General features: G+C 24.2%; 1 protein-coding gene across 1 annotated transcript in view; it reads right to left on the reverse strand.

Moving 5' to 3' along the window:
- Positions 1-22,932, reverse strand: part of LOC113552001 (allatostatins) — a 29,476-nt gene that overhangs the window by 2,675 nt on the left and 3,869 nt on the right. The window contains exon 2 of the mRNA XM_026954639.1: positions 1,369-1,836. Within this exon, the coding sequence (XP_026810440.1) occupies positions 1,369-1,830 (462 nt within the window). The 5' untranslated portion in view covers positions 1,831-1,836. The remainder of the gene's footprint in view (positions 1-1,368; positions 1,837-22,932) is intronic.

Here is a 22,932-nt window from a genome sequence, read left to right on the forward strand (position 1 = left end):
AAACTAATTAATTCAACGAAAAGCGTTTTAAATATAATTGTAGAAATAAAAATAAGTCAAACATTACATTTTATCTTATTTAAAAAAATTTATAGGTTAAACATTTTAATTAACTTTGTTTAAAATAAACCTATTTTCATTCTGTTATATAAACTTAAATTATTTTCAAAGCATTTATACGTTATACTGGATCCACGCATAGAACATATTCGATGACAATTAAGTCATCATATTAGTCTAAATAAACTCATATAAACTACATACGATACAAATATTGTGAAGTTACATTACAGCTAAAATTACATTAAGGTATCTAATAACATATCATATTATGTAAAAAATGTTAGTAAAAAAATGAAAAATCAAATGTAGAAATCTTGTTGTGAATGTTTTTATTACATATTTATCAAAAAATACCTATATTATGTTATAATGACTATTGAGTAATGTATATTAAGGTAAAAGATCAATTGTGATTATCGACCAGTATTATAAGTATCGTGCATATTGTACAGTTTATGTATATCGTGGTCCGCGATTGTCACAATGAACAATTGAACTAGTTAGCATACTTTTATTAAACGTTCTCATTTGTTAATGCATAAATTAGTAAAAAAATTCACCCTTTCCCCAACCTAAAAATGTAAATAAACTAATTTGTTTTGTTGAATAATTTTAATTATAAATTAATTTTTTTTAGCCTAAAGCCTATAGGTGATACACCGTTTGAATCAGGACACTGTGTGTCATTCGAATTTTTATATAATTGAAAATAATCATTGACGGCTATCAAATTTGTATTTTGATATTGACGTACAGTTGTAAAAAAATAAAAAAATAAATGAAATACCTATTTATTATTTATAATTTTTTTTTTCCGATTATAGTTTAAAATGCATTTAATTCAAAGTGTTTGTATCTCTTCGAATTTACTCATTTATTATATAATTTAAAGGTTTTAGAAATCCATTTTTATACATTATAATACTGACTAAGTTAAGATTAAAAATAAAATCACACAAATCAAATAAGTTTAGTTTTTGAAAATAAAATTTAAGACGCATATAGGTATTCATAATTTTTCCTGTGTTATTAAACGACCATTAGGGTCATCCACTCTTTTGTTTATTTCATGACAAATTAATGAATCAATATACATCGCATTAATACTTAAACCTGTAAACTTATCTATTATACTTTAAAATTAATCTGTAATGTAATAACAAATATTATGCAAATCCGAGACGTATGTCTATGATAATTGAAATTGGGTTCACCCGTTTAAATAAATAAATAAATAAATAAATGATGTATTGTATTTCATATTAAAAAAAAAAAGAAGCTATTTACAATATTTTATGATCTCACCCGTTTTCCGAGTCCAAAACTGTATTGTGGCGAAGCCCGTCGTCCGAGACCAAAACTATAGAAGGTTGGCGAAGCCCTTTTTCCTAAGCCGAACTCGTACTGCTTAAGTGCAGCCCGTTTACCCAAACCGAATCCGTACTGCTTTGACGCTGACCTTTTGCCCAACCCGAACTCATATTGCCGGTAAAGGCGTTTGCCCAGTCCAAATCCGTATTGCTTGTGCGCACGCTTGGCCAAATAGCCCAACGGACCCAGCGGATCATTGAAATAACTCTCCGCCGGAGACGTCATGTGCATTGTCTGATGATCGCCGCCGTCCACCATTGTTTGCATGATATCGGATTGTTGCTGTTGTTGCGCCTGTTGACTTTTAATCCCCACTTTGTCCTCGTGTCCTGTGATAGCATCCGTCCATACCGCTGTTGCGATTACTAAAATCCACATGCAACAACTATGATGCATTTTGTCCTAAAAAAAAAAGGTTTAATTTAAATTTAATTTTTGCTTCTATAGTAAAGTTTGACTTCAATAATATTAGTTTTATTTTTAACACGTTGATGGACACTTCGTAAAAAAAAAAAAAATAAATAAATATTTAATTTGAATTATTTTATATTTGGCTTAAAAATTAACTTGCTAATTAGCTATTTGTATTACACAGACGTTTTTAGTATTTAACGTTTAAATAAAAAAGAAACCATACATTTATTTGAATTCTTAAAAGATTTATTATAATTGATAGGTATCAACTGATTAATTTTTCAGCATGAGATTCTAAAACGTATAAAAATATCTATACATTTATATTATTACATAAACCAAAAAATTATGCGATATAAATAAATAATTATACTGATATAAGAAATGAAGTAATGATATATTCTAATGCAAAATCACTATTATATTAAAAAAATATAGATAATTTTATATTGTATTATTGATAATGATTTTAGGTTATGTTATGTTAGGTTAGTTTTAATATGCTTGTAGTGATTTCTAAATGTATAAGACTATAAGCTATATTTTGTTTAATCAAATTAGTATCTCTAGAGAATGTATATTTATACTAACGTTTAAAATCGAGTTTCTGTCTAAAATATAAATTGGAAAATATTTATAAATTTATTTAATATAATTTTTTTTTTACTTTTTTCAAGTTATTTATGTAACCATTTTCCTATTGAAATAGATACATTTTGCAAATAAATTAAAAGACAATAATCGACTGTAGACAGAATAATATTCTAGTATATTATAAACAGATATACACATTACACATTATAATATATATTCTTGCACTATAAAAAAGTCTAAGTTCTTTTTATTGTTAATCGGAAGAACATAAAGTGTTATTCACTATTGAAGTTTTAAGTTTATTATTAAACGATTAAATGAAGGGGAATATTTATAAATCTCATATTTTGTATAGTTTTTTCGTTGGTTTTTAAAATAAAATGTATAATGAGAAAAAATCTTTAAAAATGTATTCATACCATAGTTTTAGAATTCGTTATTTTTACCAAAGTGTTTTCATTATTATTCCGCCCATAACCCATTTTATATGTATTTTAGTCGTTGAATAAAAAAGAACTTTTATATGTGTGGTGTATAGCTTAAAAGAAAATGTTTTTAGTGAGGAAAAATGTACATAAAAATTTCTGTTAAAAAGAGAGTTATCTTGATAATTTTATTACACACGAGTTTAAAAGATAATTTACACAATTTCGTTTAATTCGGGATTTGGATTACTTAAGTTGAAATTATAATCATACTTAAACATATGGTAAAAATATACAATATAATTTAAGAATTAATTAATTAATTTCAATCAGCAATGAATTATAATATAATTTCATAATTAATTAATTTCAATAAGAATAAGAGTATATTTCACTGTACGGTTCTTGTTTTTATTGTACCTATTAAAATTGAAATTAATTATATAAATTATTTATATTGTATAATTTTATAATAATTTTTACATACCAGTAACACTCTACAATCGTTTTAACTAAAATGTTTTGCTCTGTAACTAATGCATTTACCATGTCGAAAAGTTAAAATGTTTATTAGTAAAAAAAAATCATCACATTTTTCATTATTACGAAGAAAACGCAATAGTGTTTATTTTTTATGTCTATAAGGCCATTGAATTTGTGATGTTTATATTGGAAATTATTATCAGCCGACAAACAGAACCCGTTGAATAGGAGAAGACAATGAAGTTTCATTAGTTCTTTATTGTTATCGGTCCGGAAAATAATGCTTATATGGAAAATGTTCCCTTGGGGGTGTTTAAACGGGCGAACAGAGTAAATTAACTTTGCTACGACTATCCACCACGGTAGAAATTAATTATAATCATCGCTAAATGCTACGATATCCTTATCACTTGTTGACATTAATTTTGATATTGTTGAATATCTTACGGCGGGCAGCGTTAAAAATCGCGGGAAAAAAAATGAATGTATAGGTGGCTCATATTATGTGCAGTTGGCGAATATGTTTTTCCCGAGAGGCAGTAGCAAAAACATGTTTTCTCTTGATGCCAGACGGATAAATGATGAGGTGTCGTATGAAAATAATGTACATGTATATATATATAAAGCCACTACCGCAAAGTCATATTATTTTTTGGTTACTCGACATGAGTAATAAACAAGAGAAAAAAATAACACAGTAGAAAACTACACGACAATTGAAATGATAAGTTTGAAAATAGACCATAAAATACAAACTTACGGTGTAGGTTTCAGTTAGATCGAAACGATTTGCTTTCGGGGAAAGTGCAAATACGACATTTGTATATTTTGTACTGATTTCTTGATGATTTTTTTTCTTGTCAAACAGCTTTGATAAACTACATATAATGTACATGCGATATATGTCAAACAGAATTCAAATAACCACTAGCAATTTATCAATATGTTTTATTAATATTATTTTAACATTAATACTAATGACAATATCAAATAGTTGAATGACAATATTAGCAACCAGTACAATTTTGGTGAATACTTTAACTGATTAATATTTACCATATTTGTTTATACTCATATTCATAATATGTTAACAAACATACACTATTATAATTTAATATTATGTTTACGGTAGATTTTATTTTATATAATTTAATCTAATAACTAATTTTCACTCACATTTGTTAAATTTTAAAATAGTTTGCTTTTGGTTTTTGTTTTAAGTATATCACTGATTTCTGCGGTTAGCATCAAAGCGCCAATTAGGTACGTCGGTTCTTTTTTATAGTTTAATAAGAACGTTTAAATATTATACATCGTTAAGACAATGTCAACTGAAATAATTGGTCAGGTGATAAGGGTATAACTGGTAAAAGTAGTTAAGGCATCCTTTAGAAAGGCAATATACATTTATTATGTCACAGTGAATTTGTATTATATATTGTATTCATAATATTGCAAGATCTTAGTTTTTTATATATATAAATTTACCAGAAATTTCAATCATAAAATAATATTAATATTAAATTGTTACATTAGAATATTATTACTTATTAGTTTAATACACACGAGGTAAGAGTATTATTTCGTTAATTGTTTAATTTAATTATCTACATACATTTAGAATAATATTTTTTTACAAAAAAATATTGAAAATTCTATGACATTAAATAATTTATAAGTATATTTTATAATATACAATAAGGCGTAAGCTGTAAGATGAAAATTGAAGCAGAATGTGTGTAAGTAAGTTGTCATAAAAATTATTTATTTATATGACTGTCCCTATATGGAATTATGGATAATGGAATCAGTGATCTGCAGTGAAAGATTAAATAAAAATTTGTTGATTAATATTTTTAAATGCATGTTTACTTTATTTCATAAATTATGTCTTAAGCTAATATTAAAATAAATTCTACATGACACATTGAATATAACAAATCAATTTTTATGTTTTGTTAAATTTGTATCGGATACCTAGTTTATATTTTATGATAATAATATGTTATACAACTACCAAACTGTAAATATGTTCTATAATTTTTATTATAGATGAGGTAAGAGGTATTAGGTTTAAATATTTAGACATTTTTGATGGACTTAATATATACATGAATATATTTTTACTACTATAAAAATTAAAACATTTATTTCAAAAATATTCAATTGAGGAGTTTTATTAAACTAAAAAGTTGTATAATATTGCTTAACGTATTGTTTACATTTTGTATCACTATTGTTAATATTTAAAGTACCTACCTACAATTTTATTATACTGTTTTAAAACTTTTCTGATTATCTGTTAGAATTAACCAAAACCATAGTCAGAGATATTATGAAGTTTTGTCTCCATCAAGGCAAAAGTTATAACATTTGGAAAGGATTTATCTTCAATACGTCATTATGGTTGATTGGTCTACACCATCATTGAAGCGAAACAATCACTGAACAAAACGTGCAAATCCAAGATAAACATAATACGATGGAAATCGCAAGTCATATTTATTTTTTTATTGTTCATCATTTTTGATAGACGTTATTCAACCATTAACAAGTTTCAAAAAACGCGGCTACACAATTACGTAAATTTAAAATTTAAAATTTAAATTATCTTCGTTTTAAATCAAGATTGTATAATAGGCCCCAATAATTCAATATTTATCTGTTGAATAAAAAAAATTTGAATCTTAGCATAATATAAAATTAACTTTATTTTTTCCACGTAGATAAATATTATTAAATAAAATATAATTTGTTGTTTGTGTCAAGGATATTATTAACGGTACTATATACTGCTTTATATATACTTATAAAACATTAATAATTCAAAGGTATTATAAATTATTTATCCAAATAAGCACCCTAGTATTTGGTTTCATGTTAATCACCTATTTAATAATTAATCGAAACCTAAAATGTCTTAAATTAAAATTTGGTTTTGATATTATATTTATAACTTATTTACGAAATACTACATTCTTACATTTTACAGACCTCAGTCTTATCTTATTTATCAATACCTATAAAGGGTATAACGGGTACATAAAGGGTGATGACATAATATTTGCTCAATCAAATATATTATATAAATCTACTAGTGTATACATAATATTATATTCTATGTACTATTAACCTATTAACATATAGTTTTATAGACAAAGAGGTGTTTGAGAGTTGGAATGAAAGCTGATTTTAAAAAGAGCACGAATTAAAAATGAAATCAATAATTTGTAATGGAATTTTGATCTAAAGTTTTTCTTCGTTATGTAAGAAAAAGTAAATAATAATAAAATTATCATTGATGACTTTATTTCTTATTAGTTTCATAATAAAGTTTTCCTTTTTAAAAATGGATTGTAGTTAGATTGTTGTTTATGTATTTGATATTATAATATACATTATATTGAAAATCAAACTTTTTAACAAAATCAAATTGAGTAGTATTAAAAAACTTTTATAATACTTTAATTTATTATATATTTTTATTAGACTTAATTTTTACTATATTACATTATATTATTTATTTTTAAATTCGTGCATAAAGCTCCTATCACACCTAAACTTATTTCAATGGTATTTAGGCATATGTAACAACAATTAAGCGATCTAAATAATGTTTAATAACCTTAATAATGTTAGATAATATCAGATCGATTGAAATTAAACAGTAACGTAGACATGAGATATTTCAGCAGACCTTTAATGACTGTACATTGTTTACAACTTATAAAATAAATACGAAATATTATTTGTGTATCATTACCAGCTGTTATTTATCAATTTATTTAAATCGAAATCAAACTCGAAAAAACGGTTTTAATCAACGTTCAATCGCTCCGACATCCCACACGACTGCCAAAGAAGTATTAAAAAAGAAGAGTTTTATGGTAAACATAATTTTATGTTTTTTTCGCCACAATTTTTATCAGACAACACATAAACGAGAAATTGAAATGTTAATCTGACAAAAAACGTTTACACTGAAATAATTTATAGCCTTACTGATGGCCTGTGAAAAACGCCTCCTCGTTACGTTCTCTGCTTTTTCCAGCAGCATAAAACTCTCATTTTAAATCTCACACAAAATCGCTTTTTTTACTAAACAATTTAAAGAGGCAGACGAAAAATGTCCTTAATATTATGTATTTGATGTATATATTAATTATTATTTTAGACTGTGTAGTCGTTTTTTGCATTACTCTTATTATTTGTATGTTGTAATTACCTCTTATTGTAATATATTGAACACCAAAAATATTAATGTGAATGTATGCCATTTTTATTAAATTATTAAACATTGAAATTTTCATTAGCAAATTATGCTCATTAGTTAAAATGAATATATTTTTTTTTATAAAGTTTTAGTAAATTTCGAATTAGAATATTGAATATGAGTTACTTTAAAAGTAAATACTGAAAGAAATTGTAGTATTAATGAGTTATTTTTTAATTATGGTAATTGTATATTTATATGTTTAAGTGAAAAAATATCAAGGGAAATATATTATATTAAAAATTAAAATTAAAATTAACAAACTACTGCAAGTATCTTATCTGAATGGTACACAATTTGTAATAATATGGGTTTTAAATATAAATATCAAGTATCTTATCAATATTCACTTTATTGGTTGTTTTAATCAGCATTATTTTTAATTTTTAAATAATAAATTGGTAATAAAAAAATAAGGAAATAGGTAATCACTATGATAAAGTAGCTATCGAGTTTACCGTGTCGTTGTTAAATAAGACCTATGATAAACTATTTTATACAAAAAATGATTCTGAAGACAGCCTCTGTCAGTCTAAATACAAAAGTACCTATATGTTATGATACATTTATTTTATAATGCTATTAAAATTATTTTTTTAAATATTAGTAAAACAATTTAAGTTAGGTTAATTTTACTAAGAACATTAAATTGGAAAATATTATTGCACATATAAAATATAATATATTATATGTAGATTAACTAAAATTGTTAGTCTTCGTTTTAATATATATTTTCCTTGTCGTATCATAACTGAGGTAAGAACCACGATAGTATCACTTTTCATCACAGTTTAAATAGTTCCTTTTACAATAACAACAACAAGAAGAAAATTATATAAAATCATTTCCATGACAATACATGGTGAGTCTTTTACAACTATAAAATAAAAGTGGATCTGACGTAATCTTCGTCCCGCCCGTGGAACCTTAATTTTAATACCTTATTTCGTCAAAATTTTTAACATACGTAGCAAAGATATTTTATCGACAATTATTGATAAAAGTTCAAAATTTTGAATTGGCCATAAATTGTTGAATATGAGTTAAAATATTTAGAAAATTTTATCACGAATAAGAAATAATAATATAAACATTACGTGAAATTTTGAAGTATCTATATACTATTATTCGTTTTTTAGTAACACCATACAACAATATCGGTTTTGCGAATACTGGTTTCCCACTAAAATTTCAGTCTTTTCTGCTTTTTTCTCGGTTATTTTTAAAAGTATATATAAAGAATTTTTACTTTTGAACCCCAAAATACCAACTAAATCTAATTTGTTACCAGAAACAACACATTTGAAAATCAAATCATTTTACTATCCAAGAAATGTCTTAAGATAAAATAAAAATAAATAAATTCACTGATTCACTCAAAATCTTTAATTGTACTAATAATACATATTAAAACGGCTGGATTAACAAAACAGATGATAGTTTTCATTAATGAAAAAAAGGTTATAAAATTGGAACAATTATGGTAACAATTGTATTTAAATTAGTAAAATTGTATACTATTTACATATATTTTTTTATGACCAACTCGTTAATTATATGTAATAATTAAAACTGAATCGTTTGCATTAAACCCCATAAAAATGATAGATAATTTCGATTTCTATATACGAGTAACAATAATATATTTAAATAATTAGTTACTACAAGGTAATTAATATTTACGCCTAATTTTTCTAACTAATATTTTTTAACTAGTAGATAGATAGACGTTTTTGAATACTGAACTTAATATTGAGTTATAATTAAATGCACTCAACACAAAACTAGGCCATAAATAAATGATTTATCAAATTCATAAAATCCGTTGTAAATAGCAATTGATTTCGAAGATTTTTCAAAGTATTTTGTGTTATCTAGATCATTTAATACATTTTTTGCTTTCATCTATTTAGTCAACCTACACTTACTTGTCTTAAATTAATACCTATGTTAAATTATTCGGCTTTTTGATAGAATTATTGTCTATACATTTTAAACTATGAATAAAAAAATAAATATGTATATATATATACTATAAATGTTTGTTCGATATTGTTCATAATATGTTATTATTAGATATTATATAATGTTACAACTATGTATATTAAATTATATTATTTGTTACTAAAGTAAAATCTAATTATAAATTGATTGTAAGAAGTTTTTTTTATAATTTTATATTTTAATATTTTTCTCGATTAATATTAATTACAGAAAATGGTATGAAACTATAAAAACTGAATGTATGCGAGTATAATATTATAAGTATATTTGTATTTATCTAGGTACTTAAAGTAAGTATTTACTTTCAAAATTATTCTAAAAAGATTTTTTTTTGGATGTATTCAAGTAACTTCTTAAATCTTTAAATACAATTTTTTTGTGATATTATGATATTATGTAAAGAATATAAAATTTTACATTATACTCTTAATGTGTTTTTCTTATATTTGCTTACGGATAAATAATAGATCTTTTGTTTGTTTTTATTTTAACACAATGGTTTTTTCGCATACAAATCAAATTCCTTTTGTAAAATCAACTCTTTCTCATAATGATAGTAAAGTATAATTTTACTTAATAATAACTTTTACAAATAAAGTCCTCGTGGTTCATAAATGTGTTTTTCTTGTTAAGGTTTTAAATAAATCAAATGTATAGTAGTCTAAAATCTAAATTATGTTAATATAATGTTGTTGTGTAATTTATTATTAAAATGAAACTGCAGAATAAGTATTAAAATAAAAATATATATATTTTTATCAATTTAAATCTGTGATAATTAAAAGCTCTGCAATTAATTAGTAAATAATGTAATATTCGCCTACACAGTTGTGGTGTAAATATATATATATATTATATGAGAACTGTGATAGAGCTCTAAATTGATAAGTAGTAAATAGTTCACTATGACTCGGTTCGAATCTGGGATATCAAAGTTAGTTACTGTAATTTAAAACAAATAACTTGTATAATCATTTATTAATAACAGATAAACAGTTAGTTTTTAAAAGTAAATTATTTTTACTTACATATTATACGTTTAGATATATTATATAACAATTTTTAAAGTAGTTGTCTAATAAATATATATATATATATAGTTAAATATTGTAGTAGTATCTAATCTGTAGATTTAAAGTTATGCATGGATTATATATTTAAAAAGTGTGCAATTTTTTTTTTTTTTAAAAAAAGACAAAAATTAAATCAATCGTTTGTTTCTAATAATATGTTGCACGTTTTCAAGGTACCCAATTCATAATATTATTGCTTTTAATTTTATAATATTCGATATTGAAGTCTTTTTTTTTAATAGATTATATAATGTAGGCATAATCAATGAGAAAATTAAACTCACTACTATATTTTGAACCTAATCGAGACAAAGTAGAATTAAAAATGTTATTCTAAAGTATGTATTTGAACAATTTCGTTTTTAAAACATATTTAATTTATTCATACGTGTGTTTTTCGTCGTTATCGCTGCTATAATTGTACGGGTATAATAAAAATAAACTCAAATTTAAAAAAGACTAATTATTAAGTATGTATTTCATAGTTTAAATTTAGTAAGATAGCTAAAAGTTAAAAATAATTTAAATAAACTTTTGAAAATAATATTTTATTTTTTAAATCTGAAGATTTAAATACTAAACCAATTAGGAATATTGAATCTTGATTGTTAAAAATTGTGTATAGTAGATTCTTTAATTTAGTCAAAGATTTAAATATATTGTTTTTCAAAAATATTTTAATATTTTCTTACAGAATAATATATTAGAATATCTCATATGGTTTTATTTTACATAAAAATGACATAAAAAAATACATCTGCTTAAACTTTTTTTAAATTGGTATTTTTGACGATCCGAATAAGTTGATAAAATACAAAGTGCCCTAGACGCTATAGAATTGAGTTGAACTGAAAGAATTATGATTGATATTTCATAAAAAAAAACTATCTTTGTTTTACAATCGTGTTTGTCAAGTTTAAATATTATAGCTGGATTGAAATAAAAACTTAAAATGTATACAAAATACTGTTTCAGTCAAGTAGGTTATAAAAAGTGACTCAATAAAGATATGGTTGTAAACCGTCATTGAATTGGCTAAATATTTTTAGTTATGTATAGAAATAAAACCAACTAAATTATTTGAATATTCTCAATTCGTGCGTTAAACTTTACATTTATTGTACGACCTATCATATTTTGAAAATTGCATACAGCCTAATAGATTTTATAGTATAAACTTTATGTTATATATGTATAAATTCTATAAAAATTGTAATGCTTTAACTATTTTAAGTTTTATAAAATGATTGATGTAAATTTTACCAGTATCCCTGTACGTTGTGCAATAGGTGTTTATAATTTAAGTAATTTGTGGATACTTCTATGAAATCGTCCAAGGTGATTCTATTATGAACAGTAGAGTAAAAATGCAATAAATGTCTGGACAGATTTATGTTGTTAATTTTCTTTCGAGATAAAGTACATCATTTTGTGTACAGAAAAATAGAATAAGAAATAGATTCTAAGAAGACAAAAAAAGTAATTTTCAAGAAAATCTTATCGGCATATATCAAATGTCTTTACTGTCCGCAGAATCTATAATTAATGGCCAATATGGTAGGAAGGTACCTAGATGTGAACTTTTAAGAATATTGGACCTTTATTTGTGCTTTGTTATTTATTTGTTTTAATTAACGCCTTTACAAAATAATATATAGCCACTTTTTGCAGTAAATAAAATAAAATATGATTCTTTTAAAGCTGTTGGAAAAGGATCGCTGCGCTTATAAATATAAGGTTACCGCATTCTTGGTGAAATTATTGTAAAACAATGTCTCTGACTGTCGGCTGACATTGCTCGAAATTACGCACTGGGATATATTGGACATAGTCTGACAGTCGAGTTGTAATCTGTTGGCAGAATTATATGTCAACTTATCCAATAAGTTTAATGTCAGCGTTTCATCTTTATAGTACTGCTTAATCCGAAATATTTCTTTGAATTGTTTAATATGTTTTATATTATCCGTAATTTAGATGAAAATATGTAAAACAGAAATAAAGATAAAAATGTCAATGTATTTAATATAGGTAACATTATTCAATTTTCATATCTTAAATAGGATCAGAGAAATAAATGTTTTAACGTTTTGTTGTAAAGATCAATTTTAATAATATTTCATAACTAAAATCACTGGCGCAGTAAAACAAGGTACTTACATTATATTTTAAATAAAGTATTATATAGTTCAGCATTATTTGTTTTTGTCTTTCGAAAAATGTTATTAAAATATTCTATACAACACACGTGATATCATAATATCATAATATATTATATTTTTTTATTGTTGCTAAAACTATTTTTATTTAAACCAAAGTTAGTAAGGTACTATAAATAATAAACCTAATTCATTGTTTTACTTTAGTTTTCATTTTTTATTTAATTGCATGATATTGAGTTATATTTCAAATTTTTTTTAGCTTAATAATTGTTATTGAAAATTAAATAATTTTAAACAAATCAAATACATGAATAAATAATTAGTTTCTAAATTTTTTTTTTCATCTCAATTACTTCCTATAAGCTTTCAGAAATACATTACTTATATTAATCAAGTACCAATAAACGGTTGATCAGCAGACTTAAATATCATACAATAAGTGTAATACTGTAAGTAAAGTATGTCAACCTTATCCTTAATACGTATGTATACCTTGTTAGCAAACAAATTGTCAAGGGAGCAATATTTTATATTTTACTAAGTACTCAAGTAAGTTTATTCCTATAAGGTGTTTATGCAAATAGGTTTTTTCACTCGACTTTTAGACAAAATAAAAATGCATTAAGTCACGTTGCCTGAAAATAATTTATCATATAATATAATGATTAATGAATAATATTATTTTATTTTATGTAAATAATTGTTTAGTATTTATTTTATTGTGCGTACAAGTGATCATAACTAGCGTAAGAAATATTTTTTTACACTCTTTATAAGTAGGTATATAATTGATTATATATAATAGTGAATATAAATTTATAATTAGATAAATAGTGTAAAGTAATCAATAATAATTTTTTTTAACTAATTAAATAAAAATCAGAAGATTTCCACTGATATAATTTTTAAAGACAAATAATAAATTATACAATTTAAAGACACTTTGTTTTTACTGTTTAAGACAGTAACTTTATGTTGTATCTACATTTTATATAAATTATTTAAAACTTTTTTTTACTATTTTGTTCTGTTTCTTTTATGATTAATGATAATTTAGTTATACCTAAATAAACAATAATGGTACCTATATATTATGTTTCTTATTTCTTCGCTATCAGATGACAACACTATCTATTGGCATTCAAAATTATGATGATTAGATCGTATTTTATTTTTTAAATCATTTCGATATAATCATATAATAACTATCAATATATTTGCATCTGTATTTCGATATTCCATGTATAGTAAAGACTAAAGGCCAGTACGTTTTTAGTTAATAATGCTTAATTGTATTTTATTATATTAGAATTTATCTAAGTTATATAATACCCATCATCAAATCAAGTTCATACCTATCTTATAAGCCTTATTTTTTATGTTATTTAACATCGATAAAAATTAATATTAATGAGTTATTTCATATTTGCCGTAATATTAATGATAATATTCAATTTTTTCCACAAAAATATATTGTTAAAATATACTATGAAATGCATAAAAAAAAGGATCAAGACACGATGGTCAAAGAATTTTAATGCATTGTTTACTGTTTATTTTATGTAATTAGGTAACATTAATTATTAACTATGATATAATTAGTTGTAAATAATAGCACTTAGATATGTTATCGTCTTATTTTATTTGAAAGTTTTCTTATAATTTATAAAAAAAAATATATGAACGGTCACCTAGTGGCGAAGTAATAACAAACAAGTAGCTATTCCTAATAATTTTAATATAATATAGTATTTATAAAAGGTAGGCAGCTTAGAAATAATAAAATTATATTATTTTAATTGTATTATTAAATATATTATTTCTATGTGTTTCTAACACAAGTTTTTAATCCCCGTAATCAAGGGAGCCAAATATTGTTTTTTGATTTATAAAATAAAACAGAGAGTTGAGAAAAAGAGTTTATTCGTGGAAGAGAGTCATAATGAATTTTCCCTCGGAACATATAATATTATAGTATAGTGTCCGTTTTGCAGCTGATCATTTTTATCCCATTGGGAAAACGGTCCCTATAATAGTAATCTGATTCTTATATTGGGAAATATTGGTTTTTAACATTCTCGTGTTCTCGACCACCATGGCTAGTAAATCCCATTTATAAAACGTTGGATACAAGGCGACAGATTCTTGTACTACACTGACAAGAATAATATGCTATATACAATAGGTATATCCCAATACAATTCCAAGGCCATTAAGGTGAATCACATGTGTATCGGATTTTCGGATTTTCGATTTATACAACTCAAACCTACACGCAAATTCAGTTGTTTTTTCTCAAATAACAATTGCTTTAGAAGTGTCACGTGTTTATTTATATAGGGTGATTTACCAAACGTGCTCGCTTCAATTTTATCCTTTAATGACTGCATTTATTTAAATTCTGCTTTTTGGAATTTCGGAATTTTTAAGTATACTTAAACTTAAGCTTTAAGATAATATTTTGAATATTTTTTTCATGCCATTTAACAAGTGTTATGTAATTTTTTTTTCAAATGATAAATTGAGAACCCTTTTTATTATATATTGTTTTTTTTGTATTTAAATACAATAAAATAATTATCATTAATGTTAATCTATTATTATTTTGTAATGTTTAGAATTGCTTAACGTATAAATATATAATTGTATAGGTATTTTGCTTCCAAGTTTAATTAGATACTTCATACTCGTTAATCTTGATTTAAATAAATCAATGTTTTCAACAAAATCATAAATAACTGAAAGCAAAAAAAACAATAAGCGGTTATCATTAATAGAAGTTTCAATCGCATTGGACACTTATTAAATAGTATTAAAATATTGTCTTTATATTCAAAATTTAAATTTACAAAAATTAGAATTTAAATAAATTCAGAAATGAATTATAAAATAGTCCACAGGGGTGAGCATACTTGGTGAATCACCCTGTGTGAATGTTAAATTTCTGAAGTCGTCCCTGCAGATTCCTCGTTTCATGGACTGGACTATAAAATAGGTACGATAAAATATATTGCTCGACTCATGTGTGTTGTACAACTATTATACGTGTACAGCTACGTGGTGAATTTATATAGGTTGTAACCAAACTTGAACTTTCACGAATCAACGTTAGGATTTACATGTTAAACGGTTTATATGAAAAAAATAAACAATAGGTACACGAGTTTTATAAACGGTATTGATATTGTATCGCAGGGAAATAATAACAGTAATAACATTATTAAAATGACTGCAGATTTTATTGCTGCAAAGAGCCGTAGCCACCTCGAGTTTGTCGATAATTGCCGATTATGCGGATCATCTTTAATACAGCAGTTTATACTTTATATCCATTTATAGTCGTCCGCTACGGTTGTTATCATACAATATTTATATTTATATGTTATGATGATTTGATTCGATGAAATATACGGAACACAGACACACCACAGGCAGAATTTTGTTAAATTTTTAGGGAGGTAATTTTTTAAAAATAAATCTCATTTGAATGAACAAAACATTTTGGTAACCATCTTTTCATCACAATATATTAACGTTTTAAGTGTTTGATTATTTTAACAATAATCATTATTATGTATTGTGTAACAAACAATACTTAAAAATGCCTAAAAATTTTTCATACTCAAATGATTTTTATTTGCAAATACATCATAAATACTTTATAGCAATATAGTTTATAGGTTAATTTTAAACTCCAATTCCCTTTGTAAAAAAAGTTATATATACATTACTAGTCCTGGGTCAGTCCATGGATATGACTATAACGTCAGTTTTGGATAAAACAGTTCTATTTAACTTATTCAATTTGTCTGTAGAAAGTCAAATTTTCTTTTCATCTATGTTGTAAATATTTTGTTTATTTGAAGTTGAGTATTTTGTTACTTAGTGGTTTGAGTGGAGAAGCCACGCTTTGAGGTTACTCTAGAGTCCAGGATGTGGTTAATAGCCATATGATAATATCTATATGAGTCATATGACGAGGAGTGGATACAAAATCATTTCCTTTTCACACTTTTTAAAGAATTTCAGGATTTAATAAAATATTTTTATTTTTTATTTTTACTTAGTTGTAGGGGCTTGGATGTAGGAAATAGATTACGACATATTATCCAATGCACGTATATAAAAACTATGTAATACAAGTATCACAAATTATAAAAGATATCTTAAAAATGAATTTCTTAAGAGAATTTGAAAAATTCTACCGATAAACCTACCTCTTTACCTGCTAAAACTAAATATACATTATAAATATTTCTATATATGGTTAGAATGTTTACACGCAACACATTTTATTAACAAACATTTTTCAGATTTTTTGAAATCGAACTTTATCATATTTTCATCTGTATAAAATTAAAGTTTCATTCAACATAACAATTTGTATTTCACTTGATACTTGACATTTTTAACTAAACTATGACTAAAAGATATTCTGTTAAGTTAAGTAGTTAAGTACACAATACACAAACCTAATAAAATAAAATAGGAAAAAAAAAATTATATTTTCAAAAAAATAAGAATTAGGATTGTTTTGTCATAAACCAGTTAAATTAATTTATAAATTCACCTAAAAATAATAGAAAATATATAAATATTTTCAATATAATATGCTATATAAAATAATAATAATCATATAATAGTGACACACATACTTAGTTTAGATTAAATACCTTATACTACCTACATAATTTATTAATTTTTGTAAATACTCATAGTTTGTATTTTATTAAACGCTATAGTTTTTTTTATATTTTCGTGTTTTATTGTGTTAATGTTTGAAAAAAAAATATTTCGTGATTCTGTATGGGTATTATTATGTCACGCAGGCTAACATGTAATACGATAATAAACACCAACGGCCTAACTTAATATATTTATTTTTTTCTTAAAAAATTATAATTCACACTAAACATTTGTGAAAAATAATTTTTTTGTGCTTAAAATATTGTATTATTCAAATGAATACGTTAATTAATTAAAAATTAAAAGTTAAAACTAATGTGAATTATTGTTTTTATATTTATAAATAATTAGGAGAATTCAAAATTTGAACAGTTTGGGTCTGTTTCATTCCACGAAATAGACATAAGATATATTGTGCTTGCTCTTTTATATTTTTCCCGGTTCGTGATTAGACTAGTTATTAAGTGAGGGTTTAACATACAACGTAATGATATATTTATATTGTCAGATGAATAGGTACTAATTTATCGTCTATTGAAATAATTTATAGTTTGTTTTATTTTTATTTTATAAATACAAATGGGCGTAAGTCTGAGTTACAAAAATGGTATAATATAATAATTTACATTAATATAGTACATAACGAATAAAAACTTAGAAACCTTTTAATTATTCTATATTAACTTTGATTACGAGGTCATTAGTTATATCTTATATGTATTTATTTTAACTATAGGAAATGGTTGTTCTAGTTTTAGAAATAGTTTTTTTTCTATTTAAACACAATTGTTAATATACGTTTTTACTAAACAACTTATATGACTTAACTTAGATAAGAGTAATACATGAAACTTAAATCCTTATAATACATTCGATTTACCGATAAAAACTACTGAAATATATTTTTTTTTTTAAACTAAAAACTATAAATACATTCAGTTAAACGAGAAAATGTTTTATCAGATTTTATATATAGTTTATTTATTTTATCGAGGATATCACATATTTTAACATAATATGCAATTTAATATATATTAAAGCAAGGTAATAACTACATCATATAGAAAAAATATATGATTAAATTAGGACTTAAACTAACACGGATAAGTGTAGAAAAATAGAGATGTATAGGGAGAAGAAAAGGACGGTTAAAGATGATGTGATTGAGTTTCTATAATACTACTCATATATTATTTAATTTAATGCCGTGAAGAATTATCAAAGAGCGATAATAAAATGAAAGAGGACAATTATTAATACATCTCTTTATAATTAAAACTTAAGATTAAGAATGTATAAAGTCAAATATAAATTAGAGGTTTTGGAGCAGAAAACGAGTTTTCACGATCGGCCAAAAAAACGAAAAATTGCTTAAGTAATCTATTTTGTAAGAATATTGATTTTTGTGAAACCTGAGCATAAAATGTAGAATATTATCAACGCTTGTTTTGTATTATACAATTATTGTTTGACGACTTTTTCATTTATCCATTAATTTAATATAAGTATGTAATTGATTATTATTGAAATTTACACAGTAAATACAAATATTTATATTATATCGATTATATTGTAGGAAATTATATTTATTACAATTGTAAAATCATGATTAACAATAAAATATTTGAATTGTATGGATTGAAAAAGGAAATCAGTTATATTTTAGTGGAAATTGATGTTAGGAAATAAAAAGAGTATTATGTTTATTTATTATCATTAGATGAAATTAATTTTTAAAAAATACATAATATACCTAGTATAATAGGATATTTTTAAAAGTAAACGTCTATATAGTGATTATTATTGAATTAAACTTAAGAACCTAACAATAAATTGTACATAGATTATAATATAACGTTTTGATATTTATAACTAAATTTGTAATACATTTGATCGTTATAACTATTTATAATAATTTATTAGAAAAAAATTAACTCGTTTGTTCGGTAAGTAAGTAAGTAGGTATTTTATTTTATATTAATACAAGTACGTAATAATATTAAATATTGTTATATGACTATTGTAGAATGACTTTTTTTTGCTGTTTTATTAAATCAGTTGCTTACAACAAAAAATAGATAATTAAAAAATGTATTATTTAAAAATATAACGTGACCCATCAAAAATATAATCGCGACCCACAGTTTGGGAACCATAGAATTTATCATAAAATGTGTAACTTATACCACCATTTATTATGTCTAAATTGAATGAAAAATGTTCTAATTTTTTTTTATTATAATTATTGTTGATACGATTATTTAATTAAATTGTTCAGGTATCGGAGTACCTCATTGTTTATTTTATAGTCCGGTTTCTAGTCGGGTGTAACTGTTTATTTATGTATACTGTTAATAATTCGGGATTCATCGCGAGAATTCAAAAATAATATCACGAGATGTTCATTTAACACCGCAATGATTCAATAGGTACGATAGCGGTGCGTGTGTGAACCTACCGCAAAAACCCTCGTGAAAAGTACTCAGGTATTCATTAATTTCGTATAACGGTTTCGAATTAATATTCATTAAATGCGGCTCATTAGGTCTCGGCAGTGTGACAACCACTTTAGCCCACTTGGACGATAACACTTTATAGAATCCAACTGCAAGCAACGGATTATTATTATTCGTACCCAGTCCTCACAATGACGACTCTTTTCTTCGTCATAATATATCCAAACAAATTGTATCCATTAGAGCGCACCGTGCACGTCATAGAAGACTAGTACACATACGTCATACGCGGTAGGTGTGTATGCACGTAAGCACATAATATTATTACAATAACCGTACGACAAAAATTCATGTTTTCCTATTGAATATACACATAATGTTATATTGGTAGTACGCACCATCATTTACACAATTCCGTTATCGCGCACACTTTTTCTCCCAACCAATTCGATCAATCAATCAATATGTGTTGTTAATTTATCATCTTCGGGATTATGATATTATTATATGTTATACTCGCGCGGACTTGTCAAACTAATGTTATTATGTGTATCAGGATTTGAGGGATTCAAAAGTTCTCGATCTACCGTGTAAACGAGTCCTTGGGCGTGACACGTTATTGTAGGCGCGCAATGTTGTGAAAAACAGAATTATAAATGAATTTCTATAACCATTCATACTAATATTATTATTAGTGTTCGTAGGTATGTAATATGCAATGCACGAAATATTTTATAAATACAAAATACAATTTCAATGTGAGTACAAAAAAATAATATTTATTTTGAGGACGTTATACGCCACCAGAATTTTTAGTGTACATCAAGCCTATAATACGGAGAACAGTATAGTTATTCATTCAGAAATTTAGCAATCGTATATAGTGGTTTTAGACAAAAACATGAATTAAACTATCTAAAGAAAACAATATTTTAGATTTATTGACCAATTTATTTTTTTGTTTAAAAAAGTGAATAAAAGTAAAAATATGTTCAGTTTTTTAAATAAAGAAAAAAAAGTATATGTTTTTAGATTTTTATTTAAGAAATACAACGAGCTGTACATTCTTACAATAAGCCAAAACGATAGATTATTTGAATAGACAGGTATGTGGCATGAGTGAAGAGACACATCCAGCAATGGTACTCCGGAAATTGTATTTTTAAATTGTAAAATAAATACTTAATATAGGACATAGGTATTCGAAATGGATATTTTCTACAGAATATTATTCGATTTTATAATAAATGTTTAGCCTTAAAATTGCACCGCATATGAAACAATAGGCGATCGTCGATCATCGTTTATAATACATTTTTGGTAATTTTGTACTAAGCATTTACCTATACTTCTTTGTAAAATGCTTAATAAAAAAAATGAATTACACAACTATGTTTAAATTTTCAACATTTCTTACCTATTTAAAGCACTTTAAAAATATCAATGAAATATCTTCTTAAAAAATATTTTAGTGAAAAAATATCATATGACTATGTATGATTAAACATGCATAGGCATCATTATAAATAACAGAACACAACAATGAACTGTTATTTTATTGATCTAAATTATAATAATATCATGTTTAGTTTAAAGTCGAGTCAGATATAGAAAAACATATTGCAAATAAATAAGCATCCGATGACCCAATATGCCTATTATATTAATTGTGAAATTAATTATAAAGTTTTAACATAGATCTAAATACAATGTATAATTATTTGTATATATTTATCATTATAATTTCTTTGTTTTATTATTTTAACAGTTACAGTTATATGATTTAATATTTTAGTAGGCTGTAGAAGTAGTAAAATAAATTAATAGGTATCTATTGCAAAGAAATATTCAGAAGACCACTTATTTTTCAAAAATAGATTCCTAAATACGGGAATATTTTTTTAACCTTTAGCCAAATAATATATAATTTCTACGTTTAATTAAAGCTTTACAGACATTTGACAAAGAGTGCAGAATTTTATTTAACCAAAATGAAGATAATTAATATTAATCCGATTAAAACTATTATTTACATAAACTATATAATATTAATTATGTAAATAATTGTATCGTTATTTTTCGTGGTCACTGGTCAGAAGACAATATTATTATCTGACGGTAATATTATTATGATTAGCTATTTAACAGTACCTACTAAACATTTATCATTGTTTTGTGGAAATCCAAATTTAACAATAAAATAAATAATATGTACGTACAATGAACAATACAATAAATAATAAATAGTACGTTTTTTGAAACCTATTTATAAGTTTATCAATTAAAAACATTTTACTTTTTCAATTTTCCAAGTAATTTAATAATTTTAGATGGAAATTTTTTGACGAAAAATTTAACCATATTTTAGATTGTTACATTTTTGAACGAGAACAGTCTATTTTATTATTATAAAAAATATCTACCATCTGTTTTGAATAATTTAATTTAATTTAATGAACGTTTAGTAATTCTCATAAAATTAACGGAAATAAGTAGAAAAAATATCTATTAATATTACACTGAGAAGTAAAATAATGTATACATAATGTAATTCACCAAGAATACACAACCCATTTTATTCCTTTAATACTGAATAATATAATAGTTAATTCAGGTTTTTGAAATGTTTAGATATTATACTCAAAGATCATATTTTAAAATACTTAGATTTTTATAGCATTTGAATAGTGTCCTGTGTCGATACCAATTTATTTTTTCAAATGATAATTACCAATTTAAACTGATAATAAGTTGTCTTTTTTGAAAATGTTGATGTGTCTAAATCGAAATCAAATGAGTAGTTTTGGATAGTTATTGTATAATCAGATCTTTGTAGAAGGTTAGATTACTAACATGGCATGGCTTATTGGTTATTGATCTTGGATATCAAAGAATTATATTATTATTATTTATGCTGAACCTGAAGGC

Source organism: Rhopalosiphum maidis, chromosome 2 (assembly GCF_003676215.2).
Source record: "Rhopalosiphum maidis isolate BTI-1 chromosome 2, ASM367621v3, whole genome shotgun sequence".
Classification (NCBI taxonomy): Eukaryota; Metazoa; Arthropoda; class Insecta; order Hemiptera; family Aphididae; genus Rhopalosiphum; species Rhopalosiphum maidis.